We start from the raw sequence: 20,777 nt of genomic DNA on the forward strand, positions 1-20,777 counted from the left end.
ACTCCAGCGAAGCAAACTGAACTGCCATCTAGCGGAAGAAAACGCAACCTTCCCCAACGGAATCTGTTCCTAGAAGATCTGCAGTTTATTCTGGAGTGTTCTAGAAAGATCTAGAAAGTTCTCCGGACGTACCTGGGCCTGGTAACTCCACCACCGTTGGCGGTGCGCATATGCCAACGGGGGCAGAGTTCCTACTCCTAGTTGCGAGGTTCCTCATGAGAAGACTGAAATTGTAGAAAGAGCCTTTATTTTCATCAGCTTTACTGTTTACTGACTGTGTATTTGTTATTGCCATAAATTATCTAGGTTTACCTAATTATATAATAATTGTGCTCTTCATAAATATCATTGTATTGTAAGACTACCAATACTTCTTGTGGTGTTTCTCTGTAATTGGGTATGCATTTAACTTCTATATAACTTTTTTGCATGTATCGATCAGAAATCAGAAATGTTTATTTGCTATACATAATGTAATACCTGTTGGCATCCCAAATAAATAAATGTAGGTACTAACGTGTCTGTAAACGGTAATTTAAATATTTATCTCACAGTTTACGTATACCTACATACAGCCTAAAGTTCATTTTGTAGAATCTAATTGGTTGTTGTAAAAATAACCGAGTGGCTTCACTTACCATTCAATTGTCAAAACTACATTAGACAATCATTCATAAACGTGTTCGTTACTTAATTATAGTGTTCCTATACCTAGACGACACAATATAGGTACCTACTCTATATTTATTAACTGTTATCACTAAAAGGCGAGCCTGTTTAACTAGGATTACCATATAAAGCCTTTAAATTACTTGTAACCATGATTAGACTATAAGATTAAGTTGTCTGAAGAATTCTCTGTGTGATAACCACCCACTTGGCACTGGAGTGGGGTATGTTTCTGTCATTATGCTGATGTTGTAAAATTCTTATAAATATAATGTGATATAATTGACTGGCAATTGCTGTTCCTGAATTAAATAGCTCCAAATAAATTATTTTTAGAAGTATGAAACATCCTAGTTTCATTGAATTTTAAACCGTATTGTAATAAATCTGATTAGTATTTCTAGAAATACGTAACGACATCTAATATCTTAGCTTAGAGTTTTGCAGAGAAGTCACCTTTTCGCACCAGACTTCGCAAATCTGGAATACCTCGTCCCTCTGCTTCACCTACTACTTACTCCTTATTCTCATCTCCTTCACATCAACGACCTGCAGTTGATTTAAGAATACTGACATTTATGTTGTCGATGATCTTGGGCCTTATTCCTATGACTATAGAGGAATTTGTCAAAGTACAAGGTAGATTTGTAGTTTAAGCTAACTTGATCTAACAGTCAGTCATTTCAAGTCAACTTACTGCTTGTCAACTGGAAATTGCAGGTCAGACCGACTGTCATTCACAGAGTAGGTTGTGTAATTCAGAAAGCTATTCAGATGTAGCATTTAATATACACCACCCTTAAGATATGTAGGAAGGAAAAGGCTAAATAGGAGATAAAGTAGGTACTACAAGCAAAAGATAACCAAATATAGGTAACATACTTCGGAAGGACCAAACGAAATAATAGTTAAACAAATATTTTCAATGAGTTCTTTTATTAAAAGTATACTTGTATTTAGTCTCACTACCATAGACAGCCGTCATCCGCCACAGCCCCACGTCACCAAACTCCTTACAGCAGATTACCATAGACTATGACTCATGATTATATTTCAGTTCTTGTAACTATATCTATGTCAAAATATATTATAAATATGTATTATTTTCCAATATAAGTTTCACTAGTGTCTCTTTAACATTAAATACAAAATATCTCCGTAAACTATCGATTCCTTAGCCACCATTTTTATTTTGACACATAACAACCAAAAAATAATTTTAAACAAACGCTTTATTATAAAACCCCGAATTGACATCATCATAAAAAAATATACAAAAAGTGGAAATAAAAACAAAACAAACTTGGCACCTTGTCGATACTTTGCACACGGAAACAACTAAAATGATATTGTACTACGCACTAGAGATAAATTGAGCAAGATATGTTTATCACTCAAACCTTTTGAAGCAAATATATTTTGTTTTAGTCAACAAGAACATGTGTTTTTAATACAACATGTATATACATTGGCTATGGGTACCTACCTTTGCAACACGCTGTATACAGTTATACAAACAGTTTTCCGTTCAAGTATATCTTAATAACTTGTATAAAATTCATTTCTTTGTTCAGGAGTCGAACCAGCGACTAGACAGAAAGAGAGCGTATTTCATTGTTACTTTTCCTAAACCCTATCAAACGTAGGATCTCTAACACGTAGTACAAAATCGTAAAGTAAAACTTAAAAAGGTGGAAAATAATGATAACTCCGTATTAATAATTATATGTAATAATGTCTATAATAGTAACTATTTACAAATGACTCGACTGATGATTACAATGTATCTTATCGCCCGCGCTCCTAACCGCTATAAATATTGTTTAATAATTTATCTGGTGTTACCTGCAATGAAAAATTGTTTCAGATTAAATTTATTGATGGGTGGGCTTTCCTATAATAGACCAAAATAGTCACCAGTGACCAGTAGTAGACCAGTGTCTTGACGATGATTTGCATTAAACATTGCGATTGGAACTATATCATTGTGATTTTAAGTGCTATTGCAGTTTTTTCGCACTATAGTTTTACCTAATTCATTTCACAATAATGCAAACCCTCTTTCGAGTTAAATTACATTTGAATTTGGAATACTCTAAATATACCCGCCATATCCATTTCCCATCACCCAAAGCTAGATTGGTATGGCACGAACCATCATTGAACATCTGTTATAGGAACTTCGATTACAAGTTAAAAAAAAAAATTACGACGCCACAATCAGTTGTACATACCATTTGGACCTTGATAAGTGGAAAACGATTAACCCCACATACATAAAGTTACAAAAGTAAGTATATTACCTAAGTAGGCCTGCAGGCGGGCGAGTGCAGGTCCCGCTCGGCGCCGCCGGCGAAGCTGATGTTGAGCAGCATGGCCTCGAACGGGTCGCTGCGCATGCGCTGCTGGTTGGCCTGCGCCGCTGACCCCGCGTCGCGGATTATACGCGACTCCTCTTTGCCGTCCTGGGTGATAGAAAATTGGGATGGAATGGAGTATCTTTCCTTTGCAATTCATTTTGTCTTTTGAATAGTAGCAAGTTGGAGTAAATAAGAGAGAACATAGGGGGTGTATATAAAGGAGAACATAGGGGATGTACATAAGAGAGAACATAGGAGGAATACATAAGAGTAAACATAGGGGATTTACATAAGAGAGAACATAGGGGATGTACATAAGAGAGAATATAGGGGGTGTACATAAGAGAGAACACAGGGGGTGTACATAAGAGAGAACATAGAGGATGTACATAAGAGAGAACATAGAGGATGTACATAAGAGAGAACATAGGGGGTGTACATAAGAGAGAACACAGGGGGTGTACATAAGAGAGAACATAGAGGATGTACATAAGAGAGAACATAGAGGATGTACATAAGAGAGAACACAGGGGGTGTACATAAGAGAGAACACAGGGGCTGTACATAAGAGAGAACATAGGGGGTGTACATAAGAGAGAACATAGAGGATGTACATAAGAGAGAACATAGGGGATGTACATAAGAGAGAACGTAGGGGGTGTACATAAGAGAGAACATAAGGGGCGTACATAAGAGAGAACATAGGGGATGTACATAAGAGAGAACATAGAGGATGTACATAAGAGAGAACATAGGGGGTGTACATAAGAGAGAACATAGGGGGTGTACATAAGAGAGAACATAGGGGATGTACATAAGAGAGAACATAGGGGGTGTACATAAGAGAGAACATAGGGGATGTACATAAGAGAGAACATAGGGGATGTACATAAGAGAGAACATAGGGGGTGTACATAAGAGAGAACATAGGGTGTGTACATAAGAGAGATAGAGGTGTACATAAGAGAGAGATAGAGGTGTATATAAGAGAGATAGAGGTGTACATAAGAGAGATAGAGGTGTACATAAGAGAGAACATAGAGGATGTACATAAGAGAGAACATAGGGGGTGTACATAAGAGAGAACATAGGGGATGTACATAAGAGAGAACATAGGGGGTGTACATAAGAGAGAACATAGGGTGTGTACATAAGAGAGATAGAGGTGTACATAAGAGAGAGATAGAGGTGTATATAAGAGAGATAGAGGTGTACATAAGAGAGATAGAGGTGTACATAAGAGAGATAGAGGTGTACATAAGAGAGAACATAGAGGATGTACATAAGAGAGAACATAGGGGGTGTACATAAGAGAGAACACAGGGGGTGTACATAAGAGAGAACATAGAGGATGTACATAAGAGAGAACATAGGGGATGTACATAAGAGAGAACAGGGGGTGTATATAAGAGAGAACATAGGGGGGTACATAAGAGAGAACATAAGGGGCGTACATAAGAGAGAACATAGGGGATGTACATAAGAGAGAACGTAGGGGGTGTACATAAGAGAGAACACAGGGGGTGTACATAAGAGAGAACATAGAGGATGTACATAGGAGAGAACATAGAAAATGTACATAAGAGAGAACATAGGGGGTGTACATAAGAGAGAACATAGGGGGTGTACATAAGAGAGAACATAGGGGATGTACATAAGAGAGAACATAGGGGGTGTACATAAGAGAGAACATAGGGTGTGTACATAAGAGAGAACATAGGGGGTGTACATAAGAGAGAACATAGGGTGTGTACATAAGAGAGATAGAGGTGTACATAAGAGAGAGATAGAGGTGTATATAAGAGAGATAGAGGTGTACATAAGAGAGATAGAGGTGTACATAAGAGAGAACATAGAGGATGTACATAAGAGAGAACAGGGGGTGTACATAAGAGAGAACACAGGGGGTGTACATAAGAGAGAACATAGGGGATGTACATAAGAGAGAACATAGGGGGTGTACATAAGAGAGAACATAGGGTGTGTACATAAGAGAGATAGAGGTGTACATAAGAGAGAGATAGAGGTGTATATAAGAGAGATAGAGGTGTATATAAGAGAGATAGAGGTGTACATAAGAGAGATAGAGGTGTACATAAGAGATAACATAGAGGATGTACATAAGAGAGAACATAGGGGGTGTACATAAGAGAGAACATAGGGGGTGTACATAAGAGAGAACATAGAGGATGTACATAAGAGAGAACATAGGGGATGTACATAAGAGAGAACATAGGGGGTGTACATAAGAGAGAACATAGGGGGTGTACATAAGAGAGAACATAAGGGGTGTACATAAGAGAGAACATAAGGGGCGTACATAAGAGAGAACATAGGGGATGTACATAAGAGAGAACGTAGGGGGTGTACATAAGAGAGAACACAGGGGGTGTACATAAGAGAGAACATAGAGGATGTACATAAGAGAGAACATAGAGGATGTACATAAGAGAGAACATAGGGGGTGTACATAAGAGAGAACATAGGGGGTGTACATAAGAGAGAACATAGGGGATGTACATAAGAGAGAACATAGGGGGTAGGGTGTCCCTTAAAATTCAACTTCAATATATTTTTACGCATACCTTCTAAAAAGTTTCGTATGGACTTAATAAAGTCTATAAATAAATATAAGCCCGATTTATAAGCGATAACCCGTGCCGACTTGAGTTTTTAACTTGTCCATACAAGTTGCGCGGGAGCAGCGCGGCGACCTGTTATTGCGAGTTTCAATTGTCATTTCATAAGTGATTTCTAACATTTTTAGTGCCTTGTTGTTTATTTTGTGAAAATGTCTGTAAAATTACGAAGTAATAAACAAAATATTTTCCTTATCGGACTGCCAAGCCACCAGATAAATGGTGCAAAATTACCATCTAATCGACAAGTTCTCACCGTTTTATTTTACAATATTCGTGAAGTCAAGCTGACTGTTATATAGTGAAAGTGCGAATCTTGTTATAAGAGAGTGCATTATATTTTGGGAAAAAGCCAGAATTCCTACGAAGACAATCCCTAACTGCGTGAAGAAACTTGTTGATTTATATCATGTTTGGAGGGAGCTGCAAAAAAACTGTAAGAAAACTCAGTTGACTTTCAAGAATCGTGAAACTAACTTTGTAAAAGACCTTGATAACTTATTTGATATTGCACATGCAGATGCTTTTGACAGAATGAAGATAGAGGAACAAAGATTTCTTAAGGAAACAGAGAGAGCCAGGTCGACCGGGATGCTTAGGTGGAATCGACAAAAAATTGGCGGAGAAAGAAGAACGAGATAGGTAAAGACGATTGGAAGAACAGGAAAGAAAGGTAAAACAAAGAGAGTTATTGGCTGTTGCATCCACTTCTTCGATAGATAACTTGGAATGTCTTGAGAATTCGGATGAGGAACAGATTTCGAACTCTGAACTTAGTACTCAGATTCCTTGCCCTGAAAACAGTTTTAAAAGAGGCACGAAATTTCGTTAAAGCACATATTACTAAGACAAACATTACATCTTTGTTAACTTTTTATAAGACTGAACTGTTTGTTAGAGACGATTACCGCGAATTGGTTGAACTATGCGTTGTGTTCTTAGGAGGAGACACAGTGTATAAACTAAAACTCAGGCCCCCTGAGCTTTGCATCAAGCGCGATGGATGGCGAGAGCAATCTATTCTATAAAAATATGTTTGCTTCAATCGCAACTTAAAATTACTGCAAAGGACAAAAATGCTCTACAAGATGTTTGTTTATTTATCGTCACCTTGTATACCAAACCTTGGCTCGAATGTACAATGGCAGTTAAAGCACCTAACCAAGACTTGTCCTTTTTGAAAGCTCTAAAAGAATATGAAAAAGTAGATGCGACAATTTCCAAGGCATCCATAAGCAAGTTTATTCGTCATTTATGGTATTTGTGTGAAGAAACAGTCATATTATCACTCTTTGATGAAGAAGTTGATACCAAAACCAAGACAAAAATTATTAATAATTTAAACAGAGACGAAAGTTCAGATTCCTCTAAACGCTATGTCCCATCGAAGGAAGAAATTACGCAAAATTTGTTTGGTAAGTACTTAATATTTTCTTGTTTCTTTTTCAAAGTTTTGTGGTTTAGTTTTTGCTTATTTTAATGGTTTTTTCTTTATTTCAGATATGACGCTGGATGATTTTGTAACTCAAAGAAGCAAACGATTTCTATCTCGACTACAGATCGACGACAGTTTTCTTCGGGAAGACGTATCTTCGTGGGGTGACAATCCTGCTTTTTTGGAAGCTAGAAGACGATTAAGTCGTTTGAAGGTCGTAAATGACACTGCTGAAAGGGCTGTTAAATTAATGCAAGATTATAATGGTCTTATCACGGCTGAAGAAGAGCAAAATCAGTTTTTGTTGCGTTGTGTTCAGGAACATAGAAATCTGTATCCAGACTGTAAAAAAAATACACTAAAGAGAAGTTACCCTAATTCATTATTATTATAATTTGTATTTAAATAAAAGTTTGTATTGATATTTTTTTAGTATTACTCATATTTACTTTATTTGTTGCATTTTAATTAGTTTTGGATCAACCCAAAACGTCAGACCACAACACCATTTTTTATTAAACTTTAGAGCCCGGTCGGCACAGGTTGCAAACATGCTACAGGTATGAAATTTCATATTTAAGTACATTTTAGCATTTATAAAAAAATTGGAGGGTATGCGTTTCGAAATTCTAAAAAAAAATTTTTTTTGCCATATAAGGGACACCCTAATAGGGGGTGTGCATAAGAGAGAACATAGGGGATGTACATAAGAGAGAACATAGGGGGTGTACATAAGAGAGAACATAGGGTGTGTACATAAAAGAGAACATAGGGGATGTACATAAGAGAGAACATAGAGGATGTACATAAGAGAGAACATAGGGGGTGTACATAAGAGAGAACATAGGGTGTGTACATAAGAGAGATAGAGGTGTACATAAGAGAGAGATAGAGGTGTATATAAGAGAGATAGAGGTGTACATAAGAGAGATAGAGGTGTACATAAGAGAGAACATAGGGGATGTATATATATTGATCCTGGCCGATTTCGGCCACAGCGACTTGGATCTGGGCTTAATTTTGAGAGCTTCGCTGGTGTGCTCTCCAGTGACTGACAAAGCCAATTTTTGCAGTGAATGTCCGTCCACATTCACTGCAAGTCAGCACTCCTCCGATATAGGTGTATTGGATGGCCGCGGGTGGTCGGGCCTTCAGCTGATCTCGCCTAGCGTCGAGCTGTTCTCTCCACCGGCTCTCAAACTCGCACACCTTGTCCTTAATAGTCCGCTTCCATTTGGTCCTATCTGCCGCCATAGCCTCCCAGTGTGACGGATCTAAGTCACATCTCTTCATGTGGCGTTTCAGCACATCTTTGTACCGCAGACGTTGACCACCCTGCTTACGCTTGCCAGTCTCCAGTTCTGAGTAGAAGACGCGCTTTGCTACTCTGGCATCTGACATCCGGGAGACATGACCAGCCCAGCGCAGCTGTCGACGCATTAGATAGGCCTCAATACCGCTGACATTAGCGCGTCTAAGTACTTCCGTGTTACGAACACGGTCCGACCACTGGATGCACATAATGTCACGTAGGCATTTTAGATGGAATCTATCTAATGTCCGAATATGCTCGCGGTATAGACACCAAGTCTCAGAGGCATATAGGAGATTTGGCAGAACTATTGCCATGTACACAGCTACTTTTGTAGAGAGCTTTATGTCATGTGAGCGGAACACCTTGGCACGAAGTCTACCAAAAGCTGCAGCAGCTGCTCCTATTCGGCTGTTGACTTCGTTATCAAGGAGACACCTGGATGTTATGGTGCTGCCAAGATATTTGAATTGGTTTACTTGCTTAAGCGAGACATCTCCGAGTCTAATGTCAACTGGGGCACTGTTCACAGTATCAAGTGCCATGACTTCGGTTTTCTTGACATTTATCTTCAGGCCAAATCTGCTGCATGCCTGCAGTAGTCTCGACATAAGCCTCTGCAGCCCATCTGGGGATTCCGCCACAAAACATAAGTCATCTACATACATCATCTCAGTGATAGTCGCGAGAGACACTCTTGTGCGAGTCTTGAGTCTATTTAGGTTGAAGACACCACCGCCATCGGTACGAAAACAAATACGGATACCTTCGGACAGAGTCTGCAAGGCTTCCCGAACGACAACTGCAAAGTACAGGGCAAAGAGAGTTGGAGCGAGCACGCAGCCCTGTTTCACACCGCAGCTCACTTTAAAGAACTCCGAGTCTTCGCCCTGCACACTGACACAACAGCGCATGTCATCATGCAGAAGTCGTATCATTCTTATAAACTCGTCCGTGCATCCAAGTTTCGCTAGTACCACCCATAAGGCTTTGCGCGGCACCGAGTCGAAAGCTTTCTCCAAGTAAATAAAGCAAAGAAACAATGGTTGACTCTGCTCACGACTCTTCTCTAGAAGTTGACGGATAGAGAAGATGGCTTCACACGTACCTCGATTCGGCCGGAAGCCAAATTGGGTTTCAGGCAGTATGTCTTCAGACAAGGGCATCAAGCGGTTCAGTAAAATTCGTGCAAAGGTTTTGCCTGGTGAGGTAAGGAGAGAGATACCTCTATAGGAGTTGCAGTCAGATTTGTCGCCTTTGTTCTTGTACAAGGAGCACACCCGAGAGACTCGAAACTCATCAGGTACTCGCTCCTCGTTCCACATCTTTGCAAAGAGTTTCCAAATGGTCTCGTGCAACTCCGCACCCCCATATTTCAGCAACTCTCCAGGAACATTATCAATGCCGACCGCTTTTTTGTTCTGTTGTTGTTGAACGGCGACGATGACCTCACGCAGGGTCAGTGGATCGTCTAGCTGCTTGACAGTCGGCAGTGATGCCATCGAGCAGATGAACGACATGTCCACAGCTCTATCGACATTGAGCAAGTCGTTGAAATGCTCTGCCCATCTCTTCAGTACGTCCTGCTTGTTGGTCAGTAGCTGTGTGCCGTCATGAGATCTCAAGGGCACTCTTGTACGACTGGTTTTACCGACCAGTTTGCGAACCTCATCATAAAACGCACCTAGCTGTTTCGTGTCAGAGAGCCACTGCATACGTTCGGCCTTTTGACGCCACCACTTGTCTTTTATTTCCCGTACATATCTCTGCAACTCGGCTCCACTTTGCTTAACACGCTCCGCTTGTTGATCGTCCCTAAATTGACGTAGTATGGAGCGGTGATTCTGGATAGGGGATGTACATAAGAGAGAACATGGGAGATGTACATAAGAGAGAACATAGGGGATGTACATAAGAGAGAACATAGGAGATGTACATAAGAGAGAACATAGGGGGTGTACATAAGAGAGAACATAGGGGGTGAACATAAGAGAACATAGGGGATGTACATAAGAGAGAACATAGGGGGTGTATATAAGAGAGAACATAGGGGGTGTATATAAGAGAGAACATAGGGTGTGTACATAAGAGAGATAGAGGTGTACATAAGAGAGAGATAGAGGTGTACATAAGAGAGAACATAGGGGGTGTACATAAGAGAGCACATAGGAGATGTACATAAGAGAGAACATAGGGGATGTACATAAGAGAGAACATAGGAGATGTACATAAGAGAGGACATAGGGGGTGTACATAAGAGAGAACATAGGGTGTGTACATAAATTTCAGTATATGCAGTGGAGGATGTATACACACCTCAGGCCTAGGGCTCCACAGCCGCACGACGGTCTCGATGCCGCTGGTGGCCAGCAGGAACATGGAGGGGTGCAGCTGTATGCAGTTCAGGATGGAGTCGTCTCCTCGGAGGCAGCGGATGATGTTGCCCGACTTGCGGCACCAGATGAACATGCTGCCGTCGTCAGAACTGCACCAACGAAGTTATTTTATGAATACCTCAAAAAAACAAGAATTTATTTCCTGAAAACTTGACTGTAGTGCGACAAAAAATAGTCACATCCAAATTGATAACCAACTTCTTTTCAGAAGTCGGTTAACCCTATAATTTTATCACTGTAATTTGCTATCATATCATGAAGTTCATCTCCAAAAAAATATTGGACTGTAGAGTAAATAAATTGTCAATTGATATTTTTTTTTATGACTTAGGGGACATACAGACAATATACCTTATTTTGATTGTATCAATACTTCTGTGTTGTCTCTGCATCATATTCTCATAAAAAAATTGGTTGTTTGTAAAGTAGGTTTACGATCGAGATGTTTACGTGATAACGTCTTATTGGTGATATAAGTTTTTGGGAAGTAAGGACTTAATGAAGATAACAATTTTTTCAAATTTTAAATATTAATCTCCATTCGTTTGTATGCCGCTAGATTGAGAGAGACGGAAGATCGGTCCACTCACTCGAACGCTATGCCAGCCTCCGCTCGTGAGGATTCCGCGTGACAAGTTTCACGGAATGACTGGCAGCGCTCGAAATGAGACGGGAGATCGGTCCGTCTCTCTCTCGTTATACCTGCGATCGCGCTCGTGAGGTTTTGGTGTGACACAAGTTTCTGAACATGTCACCCGACTAAAACGATTTTAAAGACGTTATCACGTCAAAAATGTTCCCTACTTTTTATTATTTGTTGCAAACTTCTTCAATTAATTTCCTAAATGTAACTTATCAAAGACTCACCCAGCAGCAATATAATTAGCATCAGGGCCCAGAAAGTTGGCCTCTTTAATATCCGTGGTAGTGTTACAATGTCCAAGGAACCTCTGCGAGTAGTCCAAGGCGGCGGTACGTAACTGCCGCTCCAGCACGCTGGTGGGCTGGCTGTCCTCAGATTCCGTGGCTGCTGGAGTTTCAACTGGTTGTTAGACAATTTGTGTCGTAAGTGGTAAATATGTCATTTATTTTCTAAAATGTAAATGATATTGGGGGCGGATCTAGGTATCAAAAAAGGTTGCAGGCGCATCCGTTTTTAAAGAAATCAATCAATTAATCAATTAAAGGAATCAGGGGTAGTGCAGAAAGAAGAATATAGGGGTAGCATATAAAGGAGTTTATGAAGGGAGTACATAAAAAGAAAAAACTAAGAGTGACGTCACTGCGTTATATTTCATTTGTTTTTCACAATGAATTTAGAATGGAACGAGCATTTATCTCACAATTCTTTTTAACCATTTATGTGTCTTTAACGAAATCTCAAAAATTTTATAAATCATTAACCACATCATACCTTCATCGGGCGTAGTCTCCATACTCTCAAGAGCCACATTGATATCCTTCTGCAGCAGGAACACTGCATGACTGGTCGCATGTCTTGGAAACTTGTCCTTGAAGTAGAGGAGACACTCATGTGCTTCCCGGGCCCGCTTGAGGTCCATCAGACCTTTGGCCAGACGGAAGTGGGATTTGACGTGGGACGAGTCCAGCTTGATAGCTTTGTAGCAGTCTTTTATTGCGGCGTATGTGTCGCCTGACCTGTGAATATTGGTTAGTGAGATAAATATGTTACCGGAAAATAACAAGACTCGTAAGTTGATCAATTTTCTAGGTAGTTGATCAACTCTCAATTACCTAGAAATTATCAATTAACTATTTTTCCGGTGACATATACAGGGTGATTTTAGAGCGAACGGAAACGTACGACAATCGGTGACCGATTTTTTTTAGAAGAAATAGAGAGAACATACTGATCGGTTTGTCAGAAAATCCTAGTACGAAAGTAACTACAAAAAAAAGAGTCCAATAAAAAGTTCTACGTGGGCTGGCAGCCTTATTATGTACTTGTAATGTTGTTAGAGGATGGCGCCGTCGGGGCAGGCGGCGATGGCGTCGTGGTACACTATATGCACACTGTGTGCTGAGCAGTAGGTACGTACCAGCCGCGTCGCATGAGCGCGGCGGCGCGGTTGGAGTAGAGGATGGCGCAGTCGGGGCAGGCGGCGATGGCGTCGTGGTACACTATACGCACACTGGTGTGCTGAGCAGTAGGTACGTACCAGCCGCGTCGCATGAGCGCGGCGGCGCGGTTGGAGTAGAGGATGGCGCAGTCGGGGCAGGCGGCGATGGCGTCGTTGTACAGCTCCACCGCCGTCGAGTAGTTGCCCTTGTTCACGAAGTCGTTCGCCTGAAAACAGACATCATAGTTCAATCACAGTTCTGAAAAACCACTCGTCACTTAAAATGTCAGTGTAGCGGCGGCAGGGTGGTGCCGTTGTGCCGTTGGCTATAGATATGATATCATGCAGTATATAGCACAGTCCTCACCATCTCCTTGAGCTGCCGCACCCTGTCGGGCAGGTGTGGCGGCGGCAGGGTGGTGCCGTTGTGCCGTTGGCTATAGATATGATATCATGCAGTATATAGCACAGTCCTCACCATCTCCTTGAGCTGCCGCACCCTGTCGGGCAGGTGTGGCGGCGGCAGGGTGGTGCCGTTGTGCCGTTGGCTATAGATATGATATCATGCAGTATATAGCACAGTCCTCACCATCTCCTTGAGCTGCCGCACCCTGTCGGGCAGGTGTGGCGGCGGCAGGGTGGTGCCGTTGTGCCGTTGGCTATAGATATGATATCATGCAGTATATAGCACAGTCCTCACCATCTCCTTGAGCTGCCGCACCCTGTCGGGCAGGTGTGGCGGCGGCAGGGTGGTGCCGTTGTGCCGTTGGCTATAGATATGATATCATGCAGTATATAGCACAGTCCTCACCATCTCCTTGAGCTGCCGCACCCTGTCGGGCAGGTGTGGCGGCGGCAGGGTGGTGCCGTTGTGCCGTTGGCTATAGATATGATATCATGCAGTATATAGCACAGTCCTCACCATCTCCTTGAGCTGCCGCACCCTGTCGGGCAGGTGTGGCGGCGGCAGGGTGGTGCCGTTGTGCCGTTGGCTATAGATATGATATCATGCAGTATATAGCACAGTCCTCACCATCTCCTTGAGCTGCCGCACCCTGTCGGGCAGGTGTGGCGGCGGCAGGGTGGTGCCGTTGTGCCGTTGGCTATAGATATGATATCATGCAGTATATAGCACAGTCCTCACCATCTCCTTGAGCTGCCGCACCCTGTCGGGCAGGTGTGGCGGCGGCAGGGTGGTGCCGTTGTGCCGTTGGCTATAGATATGATATCATGCAGTATATAGCACAGTCCTCACCATCTCCTTGAGCTGCCGCACCCTGTCGGGCAGGTGTGGCGGCGGCAGGGTGGTGCCGTTGGTGCCGTTGCGCGGGGACAGCTTGGGGTCTCCGGCTCGGTTGCCGTGGTTGTGTTGGATGATGAAGCTCTCTACTAAGACGGGACGCCGCGCTGAGTTTATGTCGAATAGGTAGACCTGGAACAAAACTGTTTTCTTAAACATAGTCAGGTCAGGTCAAATCAAGCTGAGGACCGGACAAAACGGTATATGAGACGCAATAGGAGACTTCTATGTCCTATGGACTGGAATAAAAGCTAATGATTTTTATCTAAGGTTTTAAACCATTGTCAATACAAATATTTTATTGTATATTTTTGAGAATGGAAAGAAATAGGTATACCACGTGTTTTATTGTCGAATAGACCAACATATCAATAGATCAGACTGAAGAAGTTAGAGACACGTTACCTGTTCAGAACCAAGATTGACGAGCAGCTCATTGCCATCGTTGCTGAAGGCGACATACGTAGTCGCCTTCTTGGGGAAAGTGTGTTCATTGGGCTCCATAGACAGATGACCTGAAAGATCAAAACAGTCATGTCATTCTGTCCCAAAAAAATCAATAAATAAAAAATAAGGATTGTCTGGCAATAGCAATAATGAGAAAGTTATATAAGTGTAGATGATTGCAACTCGTTTATTGAGAGAAGTAAATAAGGTAGCATTCACTTTTCGAACTCTTCATTAAATGAACCCGCCATTGGGTTTTAGTCGCATTGTAAACACTGCTTCTCACGATATAGTGAAAGTTATTTTTATGATATAATATATTGATGATGTTACATACGACAATTTTATTCAGCTGAGGCATGTAAATGTATCGAGAACTCTCTATCCTTTTTATTTACTAACTCGTGAGTATCATCTGCGTCTGAACCTATGATGATGCCTTTATTTTTTATAAATCGGTCTGAGTGTAATATGAAAGCTTTATTGGTACGTTACCGGGCGCGAAGTAGTGCACGGCGGCGCGGGGGATGTTGTTGTCGGGGTCGCCGTGGCCGGCGCGGGAGCAGCGCATGTTCTGCCGCTCCCACATCTGCCGCGACGCCGGCGCGTTCACCTGCCGACACAGGTCACTATATAGATGGGCTAAATTGCATAAATATGGGACGTGGAATTTCCATTTGAAGCCCTCAAAAGGGAAATAAACTAAAACGTAGTGGGGACGTTGAGCGTCGGGATGCAAAACGTCGGGACGCTGAGCTTTTCACCTCGACGCTTGGTATTGTTATGTGTCAAGTTTTGACCCCGTGACTCATCCCCCACCTGGGACCGCATCTGAAAGAGAATCAAAGATATCCAGCCAGCAAAAAAGAGCCCACAAATTATATTACACTGGGTCATCTACCTACGTGCTAAGTATTGCCTGCCAATTACATATATAGTTTCGACAACGAGGGATACTCAGGGTTACACCTGTGAGAGGTCTTACCTGTAACCTAGCGAGTTTGATCATCCTGGTATCGTACAGCCTCACATAGAAGTCGTTGGCGCCCACAGCCAGTTGGTAGGGACGCCGGGGGTTGACGGCCACACACTTCGCTTCGGCGTACCGACCGAGGTGGTTCAGTAGATTCACCAGAACATTGGCCGAGTCGGGGTTACAGCTGTGGGAAGTTCGCAGGTCGTGTTGGCTGGGGAAGAAAAAAAGTCATCATTACTATGTTTCTGAATCGGACTCGCATTGTAAGGATTCCCTACCAAAATGGCAAAAAAAAAATACGTTTATTATATATTTGCATTAATAGTTATTTTATTATACTTTTTATTGTGTGTGTTTATATAGGCAATAGATATACATTATCTGTGAAAACTGTCTATCTATCACGGTCCATGAGACAGACTGCATGACCTGCTGACTCCATGACCAGCCTGGTTACAGACACATGGAGAGCACCCTCTTAGTTCAGTTTTACCTACCTTGAAAAATTGCCTAGTTATTAAATACTTTTGCTGCACGTCACAGCCGTTACTACGGGACCATCGACGCACACACTCGTAGGAATCTTATAACACCCCCTATTTTCCGTTGGAGGTTAGTACCAAACAACTCACAGTATGAGTCCATCCTCGCCCGCAGACCACAGCAGGTGCGGGTTGTCGGGCGCAGTCGCGAGGCGCTTGACGCGGGCGCAGTGGCACACGCACTCCAGCAGCGGCGTGTTGGAGCGGATGCCGCGCGCTCGCACCGTGCCGTCCGCCGCGCACGTCGCTATCACGTCCGGAGAGAGGAACTGCCGACAAACATCAAAATATTCATAAGATACTAGCTTCCAGTAGCCAGATGGTGACAAAACCATCCTATATCCTTCTCCCGAGTCTAAGCTACCTCCCCTCTCATTTTCAGCTTAATCGTTCCAGCCGTTCACCGTGTGATGGCGTGACCAAGGGAAAAGGGTTTCATTTTAATATATATATAGAGAGATGGATTCTGTGAAAGTCGACATGGCAAAAAAGAATGTTACTTGTGAGTTGCCGGTAGATAGAAGAATATGGGAGAAGAATACAGGAGAAAGATGATTTTTAACATTGCTCAACAGTGATGAAACCTATATCATATGGAAGCTCGCGACGAGCACTAACATAACTGATAGCTGCACGTGTACAGTCCACAGTCACCAAGCATGCAGCAGATTATATAATATTAGCTCATTTATGGAGACTACAAGCTCTATACCTCGGCAATTTGGGTGACAAGGAAAGTACTTAGTGGACCCTCCACGTCTCTACACTCTTATTTATGTTCATATCTAGATCAAAAACTAGGTAATCATGTATCACCATAAATGGAAAGCTAACTGGCACTTAGCCCAGAAAATACGAGGAATACTTTTTGGCAAGGATTACTGTCACATGTGTGTCAAAGTTATTTAACTTGTTAACAACTACAGAATATTTCTCAAGCCTTCAGTTACATAAAATAAATATTATTGATTGGATAAAATTGTTGATGTTATAATTCTAACAACGCCCTCATTCTCCCTGTCTCTCTCTGTCATACAGACCAAAAACTGAAAAATTTAGTAACAGAAAAGTCAGTAAGTTAGGTAATATCTCAACACCTAACTTATGAAGGTAGGTATTTCGAAATGAATATCACGTCAAAATTATATAACTCCTAGGTCAGAATACTTTATTAAAGTTAAGCCCATTCAAATCTAAAATTAAATAATGGTGAATTCATGACTCACAAAATATATAATGAGATGAATACACAGCATAAACCCATTATGATATTGATTATAAATAAATATAAAGGTTGATTTCAAAGTCACGCAAATACACGCTAAATTAATACATAAGTAATAATAAAAATGTTGTTAGAAACTATAATATTATGAATGAAGGTATTACATGAATAAAAAAATCAACTATGAAAACACAATGAGAAAATAAATGAAAATCCCTTACAAATTGTAGTGTGTAGTTTTCCATTCATGGAAGATGTTGGCTGTCTACAAATACCTACGCTACACCATTGCCTCTAGCGAAAATCAGTGACAAATTGGACTTAGCAAGTTGCGATTGAAATTCGGACCTTAATATTAAGATCAAAAGAAATATTTAATGGATTTATGTACTCAGATTTTCAGAAGAGAAGATAGAAGATATTTACAAAAGACATCCACCAAATAATTGCTGTAAAAACCCAACGTTTTTACCTAAAACTGCTCTAGACTCTCAAGTAAAACAGATGAGATTGGCATACAATCACCCTAAGGAAAACCACAATTGGTATCGAAGACACAATTGGTTTTGAATAGTAACGAATGTATTAACAATTGACACGCTATTGTTAGAGCGATCAGTCTTGTAACAATTCTGCATGCGCGTGACACGGTCTATAAGTATTACATTATTATTGATGTAGGGATATCTGTATTGAAATGTAGTACTTTTATCTCGTATTACGAATTATTTAGGTACCTAAGAAAGCTAGGCTTAAATGCCAATAGCCGGGCGCAAATTTTATTGCTGAGAACTCTATGACTATAATGATTTACAAATGAGAAATTCTTCAAAGAAAAACTGTTATTTCCTATATATTTGTAACTGGCCAGTATGCAGATAAAGGATGAAGCCGTTATCAAAATAATGTATCTATAATTACACTTTTAGTTCCATATAACCTCTTGGGGTATCAAGAATATCCAAGTTTCTAAAAAAAGTTCACCTCACACATTTTTTGTTATTTCTACTAAATGCTTCTTACTTTGTTAAGTCATTATTTTCAAATATGAATGGCTTATAAGATTCGAAGTAGCAAACACTTCCACCTGGTTCTCACATCCAGGATCTGATAATCAGATCAGAACTCGTCATTATTATTATCTCGCCTTTGATGAGGCACTAACTGAATTTACGTTTTTGTTCTAATACCACAATTTGCTTTAACCGCTCAGCATTAAAAACTCATCACCATGACTTGCAATTTTCGGTATCTGTGGAATTCTATAATTTACCAACAGATAATGGATGACCTAAATACTTCATTGTTTTACCATTCTTTTGTACCAGAGAACAAAAATGTATAATATTGTTTTATTAAGTTTAGGTTCACATGAGAGAATTTATACCTATATGATGGGAAACACTGTTCTTGTTATATTTAGTTACATAATTTTATACACAAAGACTGCATTTGTCTGGCATAAAAGCTAAGTTCATAATCATTATTGATGATACTTAATAAATGCATTTTTGCTGCAACTACAGATAAGCACTGCTTAAATTTGCCAATATTCTTAAACAGGATATGTAGAACATGTTTAAAGTAGTACATTTAGGCATAAATATGTTTACGTGTACACAATACTTTTCATCTCCCAAGCCTTTTCCCAATTATGTTGTTCGCTACCAGTTTAACCAGATACAGCTGAGTAAACAATATGTAGTTGTAATATGAAAAATAATAATAAATAAACAAGTCTAGCCTACTTGTTGACAGTAAAAAATCAAGACAGAGATGTGTAGGTCATGATGAATCATTCCTTTATCAGTGTGAAGTCACTATATCATGAAAACAAGTAGATTATGAGAACAGATTTCAAATAAAAAGAGAAGAGAAAAACAGGGTTTCAAGCTCAAAACCATTGGTAATGTGTCTGTAGGTTATATTTAGTTTACTTATATCATATTTGATTATCTATATGTGTGTCTTTACAAATATAACTCTCTCTGCATTTGGGACTTTCACACCAAACATACCTAACCCATTTAAATGAAATTTGGTACATAGATAGTCCAGAGCCTGACAAAGACAATAGGCTATAGTTTACTCCATAGCGGAAAGTAGTTCTCCAGCATTTTCCACTACAAACCAACTCTCAAATGCCTTCTTCTCAAATGGATTCCACATTACATGAGAAGGAATCTTCTCTCTGCCATCTGTTTTCTTATCAGGTGTATTTCAAGTTCCAAGTGGATTCTATTCAGTAATAGATTATTCAATTGTTTTCTCCTCATCATTTGTAAAGTTTTCTGAACATAGACATGTCTAACCACAAAACAAATAAGATTATTAAGTACTGTGCAGTAGCTAACGTATTATTTACACAACATTGCATTATAATTTAAGTACTTACAATAAAAAGTTGTAGACTCATTGTTTTGTTTTAATGCAAGTTTATTTACATCTATACATAATATAGTTGATATAATTTATTGATAAGATTTATATTATTCTAATGATAATTAGCATTGATAGACATTAGATAGAAAGATTAATACAGTAATTATAGTATTTTACTGTTGAAATTGTGATTAATAAGCTGAACTTTGTGTTAAATATAATGATAGGTTAGGGGTGAGTAACACATAACATTGTTAGGTATTTAGCTGTACAGACTCACCTTTACAGAGAATATGTTCCCAGTGTGTCCTGTAGATATGTTCATAAGCTCTTTGTAGCGGAAAGGATCCCACAGCATTACGTGGAGATCGTCTGATGCTGATGCCAGTATTCTATAATTATATTCATCAGTTTTGTACTAAGTTACAAATACAAAGTTGATGACTACTCATTTAGCAGTACTTACGATCCGTCGTGGTTCCATTCCAAGCAATTAACGCATCCCATATGTCCGTGAAGCTCCTTCTCGAGCCCCAATCTGTCGATCATAGGCCGAGTCACCGTCAGCCGAGTCTGAAACTTTCTGTCGAGGTCCCCGCGCTCCCTGGCCGCAACCAGCCCCACGGTGCCGCTGGCCCAAGCGGGCTCCTCTCTCCTGCCCATTGTTGCTAAATAACTCGTCAATATGTCTGATCAACCATCACAATCAGACGATTCATCAAACTAACTGCGGCTCAATCTATTAATAGTGTTACACATCTTACTTCACATTACTATGTGGCGTACACAAATATATACACAAAAATAGTTAATAGTTCAATGCGGAATACACAATGAACAAACAAATACAATCAACAAAAAGCTTTATTCGCGAAGAGAAGGTATTTCTTACGAAAATAAAAGTGGAGCTGTCAAACAGCTGTCACCGAGTTGCCAGCAATTTGTTTCTTTTAGTCTATGGTGATTAGAAATAAATAAATTCTGTTGTATATTATACTTGAAAACCTCAAAAC

General features: G+C 40.4%; 1 protein-coding gene across 3 annotated transcripts; it reads right to left on the minus strand.

The window, feature by feature from the left end:
* Positions 1-1,588: 1,588 nt before the first annotated feature.
* LOC124633612 (WD and tetratricopeptide repeats protein 1) lies at positions 1,589-20,696 on the minus strand. Of its 3 annotated transcripts, none has more exons than XM_047168890.1 (13): positions 20,231-20,696; positions 20,045-20,156; positions 16,248-16,426; positions 15,625-15,826; positions 15,135-15,252; positions 14,598-14,707; positions 14,148-14,324; positions 12,992-13,119; positions 12,226-12,470; positions 11,679-11,838; positions 10,732-10,900; positions 2,973-3,134; positions 1,589-2,514 (listed from the first exon to the last, which is right to left on the minus strand). In XM_047168890.1, the coding sequence occupies exons 1-12, from the start codon at positions 20,425-20,427 to the stop codon at positions 2,973-2,975; spliced, it is 1,959 nt and encodes a 652-aa protein (XP_047024846.1). In that variant the 5' UTR covers positions 20,428-20,696; the 3' UTR covers positions 1,589-2,514. The 3 variants fall into 3 exon arrangements, with proteins under 3 accessions (XP_047024846.1, XP_047024844.1, XP_047024845.1); XM_047168888.1 differs by having other exon boundaries at positions 11,679-11,853; XM_047168889.1 differs by having other exon boundaries at positions 11,679-11,841; positions 20,231-20,695.
* Between the last annotated feature and the right edge of the window lie 81 nt (positions 20,697-20,777).

The sequence above is a fragment of the Helicoverpa zea genome, chromosome 10 (assembly GCF_022581195.2).
Source record: "Helicoverpa zea isolate HzStark_Cry1AcR chromosome 10, ilHelZeax1.1, whole genome shotgun sequence".
Classification (NCBI taxonomy): Eukaryota; Metazoa; Arthropoda; class Insecta; order Lepidoptera; family Noctuidae; genus Helicoverpa; species Helicoverpa zea.

Excerpts from the sequence above, each read along its gene's own strand:
- LOC124633612 (XM_047168888.1), bottom strand. The coding sequence starts at position 20,427 with ATGGGCAGGAGAGAGGAGCCCGCTTGGGCCAGCGGCACCGTGGGGCTG. Across the intron at positions 14,708-15,134 it reads CGTGCACTACTTCGCGCCCG|GTCATCTGTCTATGGAGCCC; the intron begins GTAACGTACCAA and ends TTGATCTTTCAG. Across the intron at positions 12,471-12,991 it reads GCGCTCATGCGACGCGGCTG|GTCAGGCGACACATACGCCG; the intron begins GTACGTACCTAC and ends CAATATTCACAG.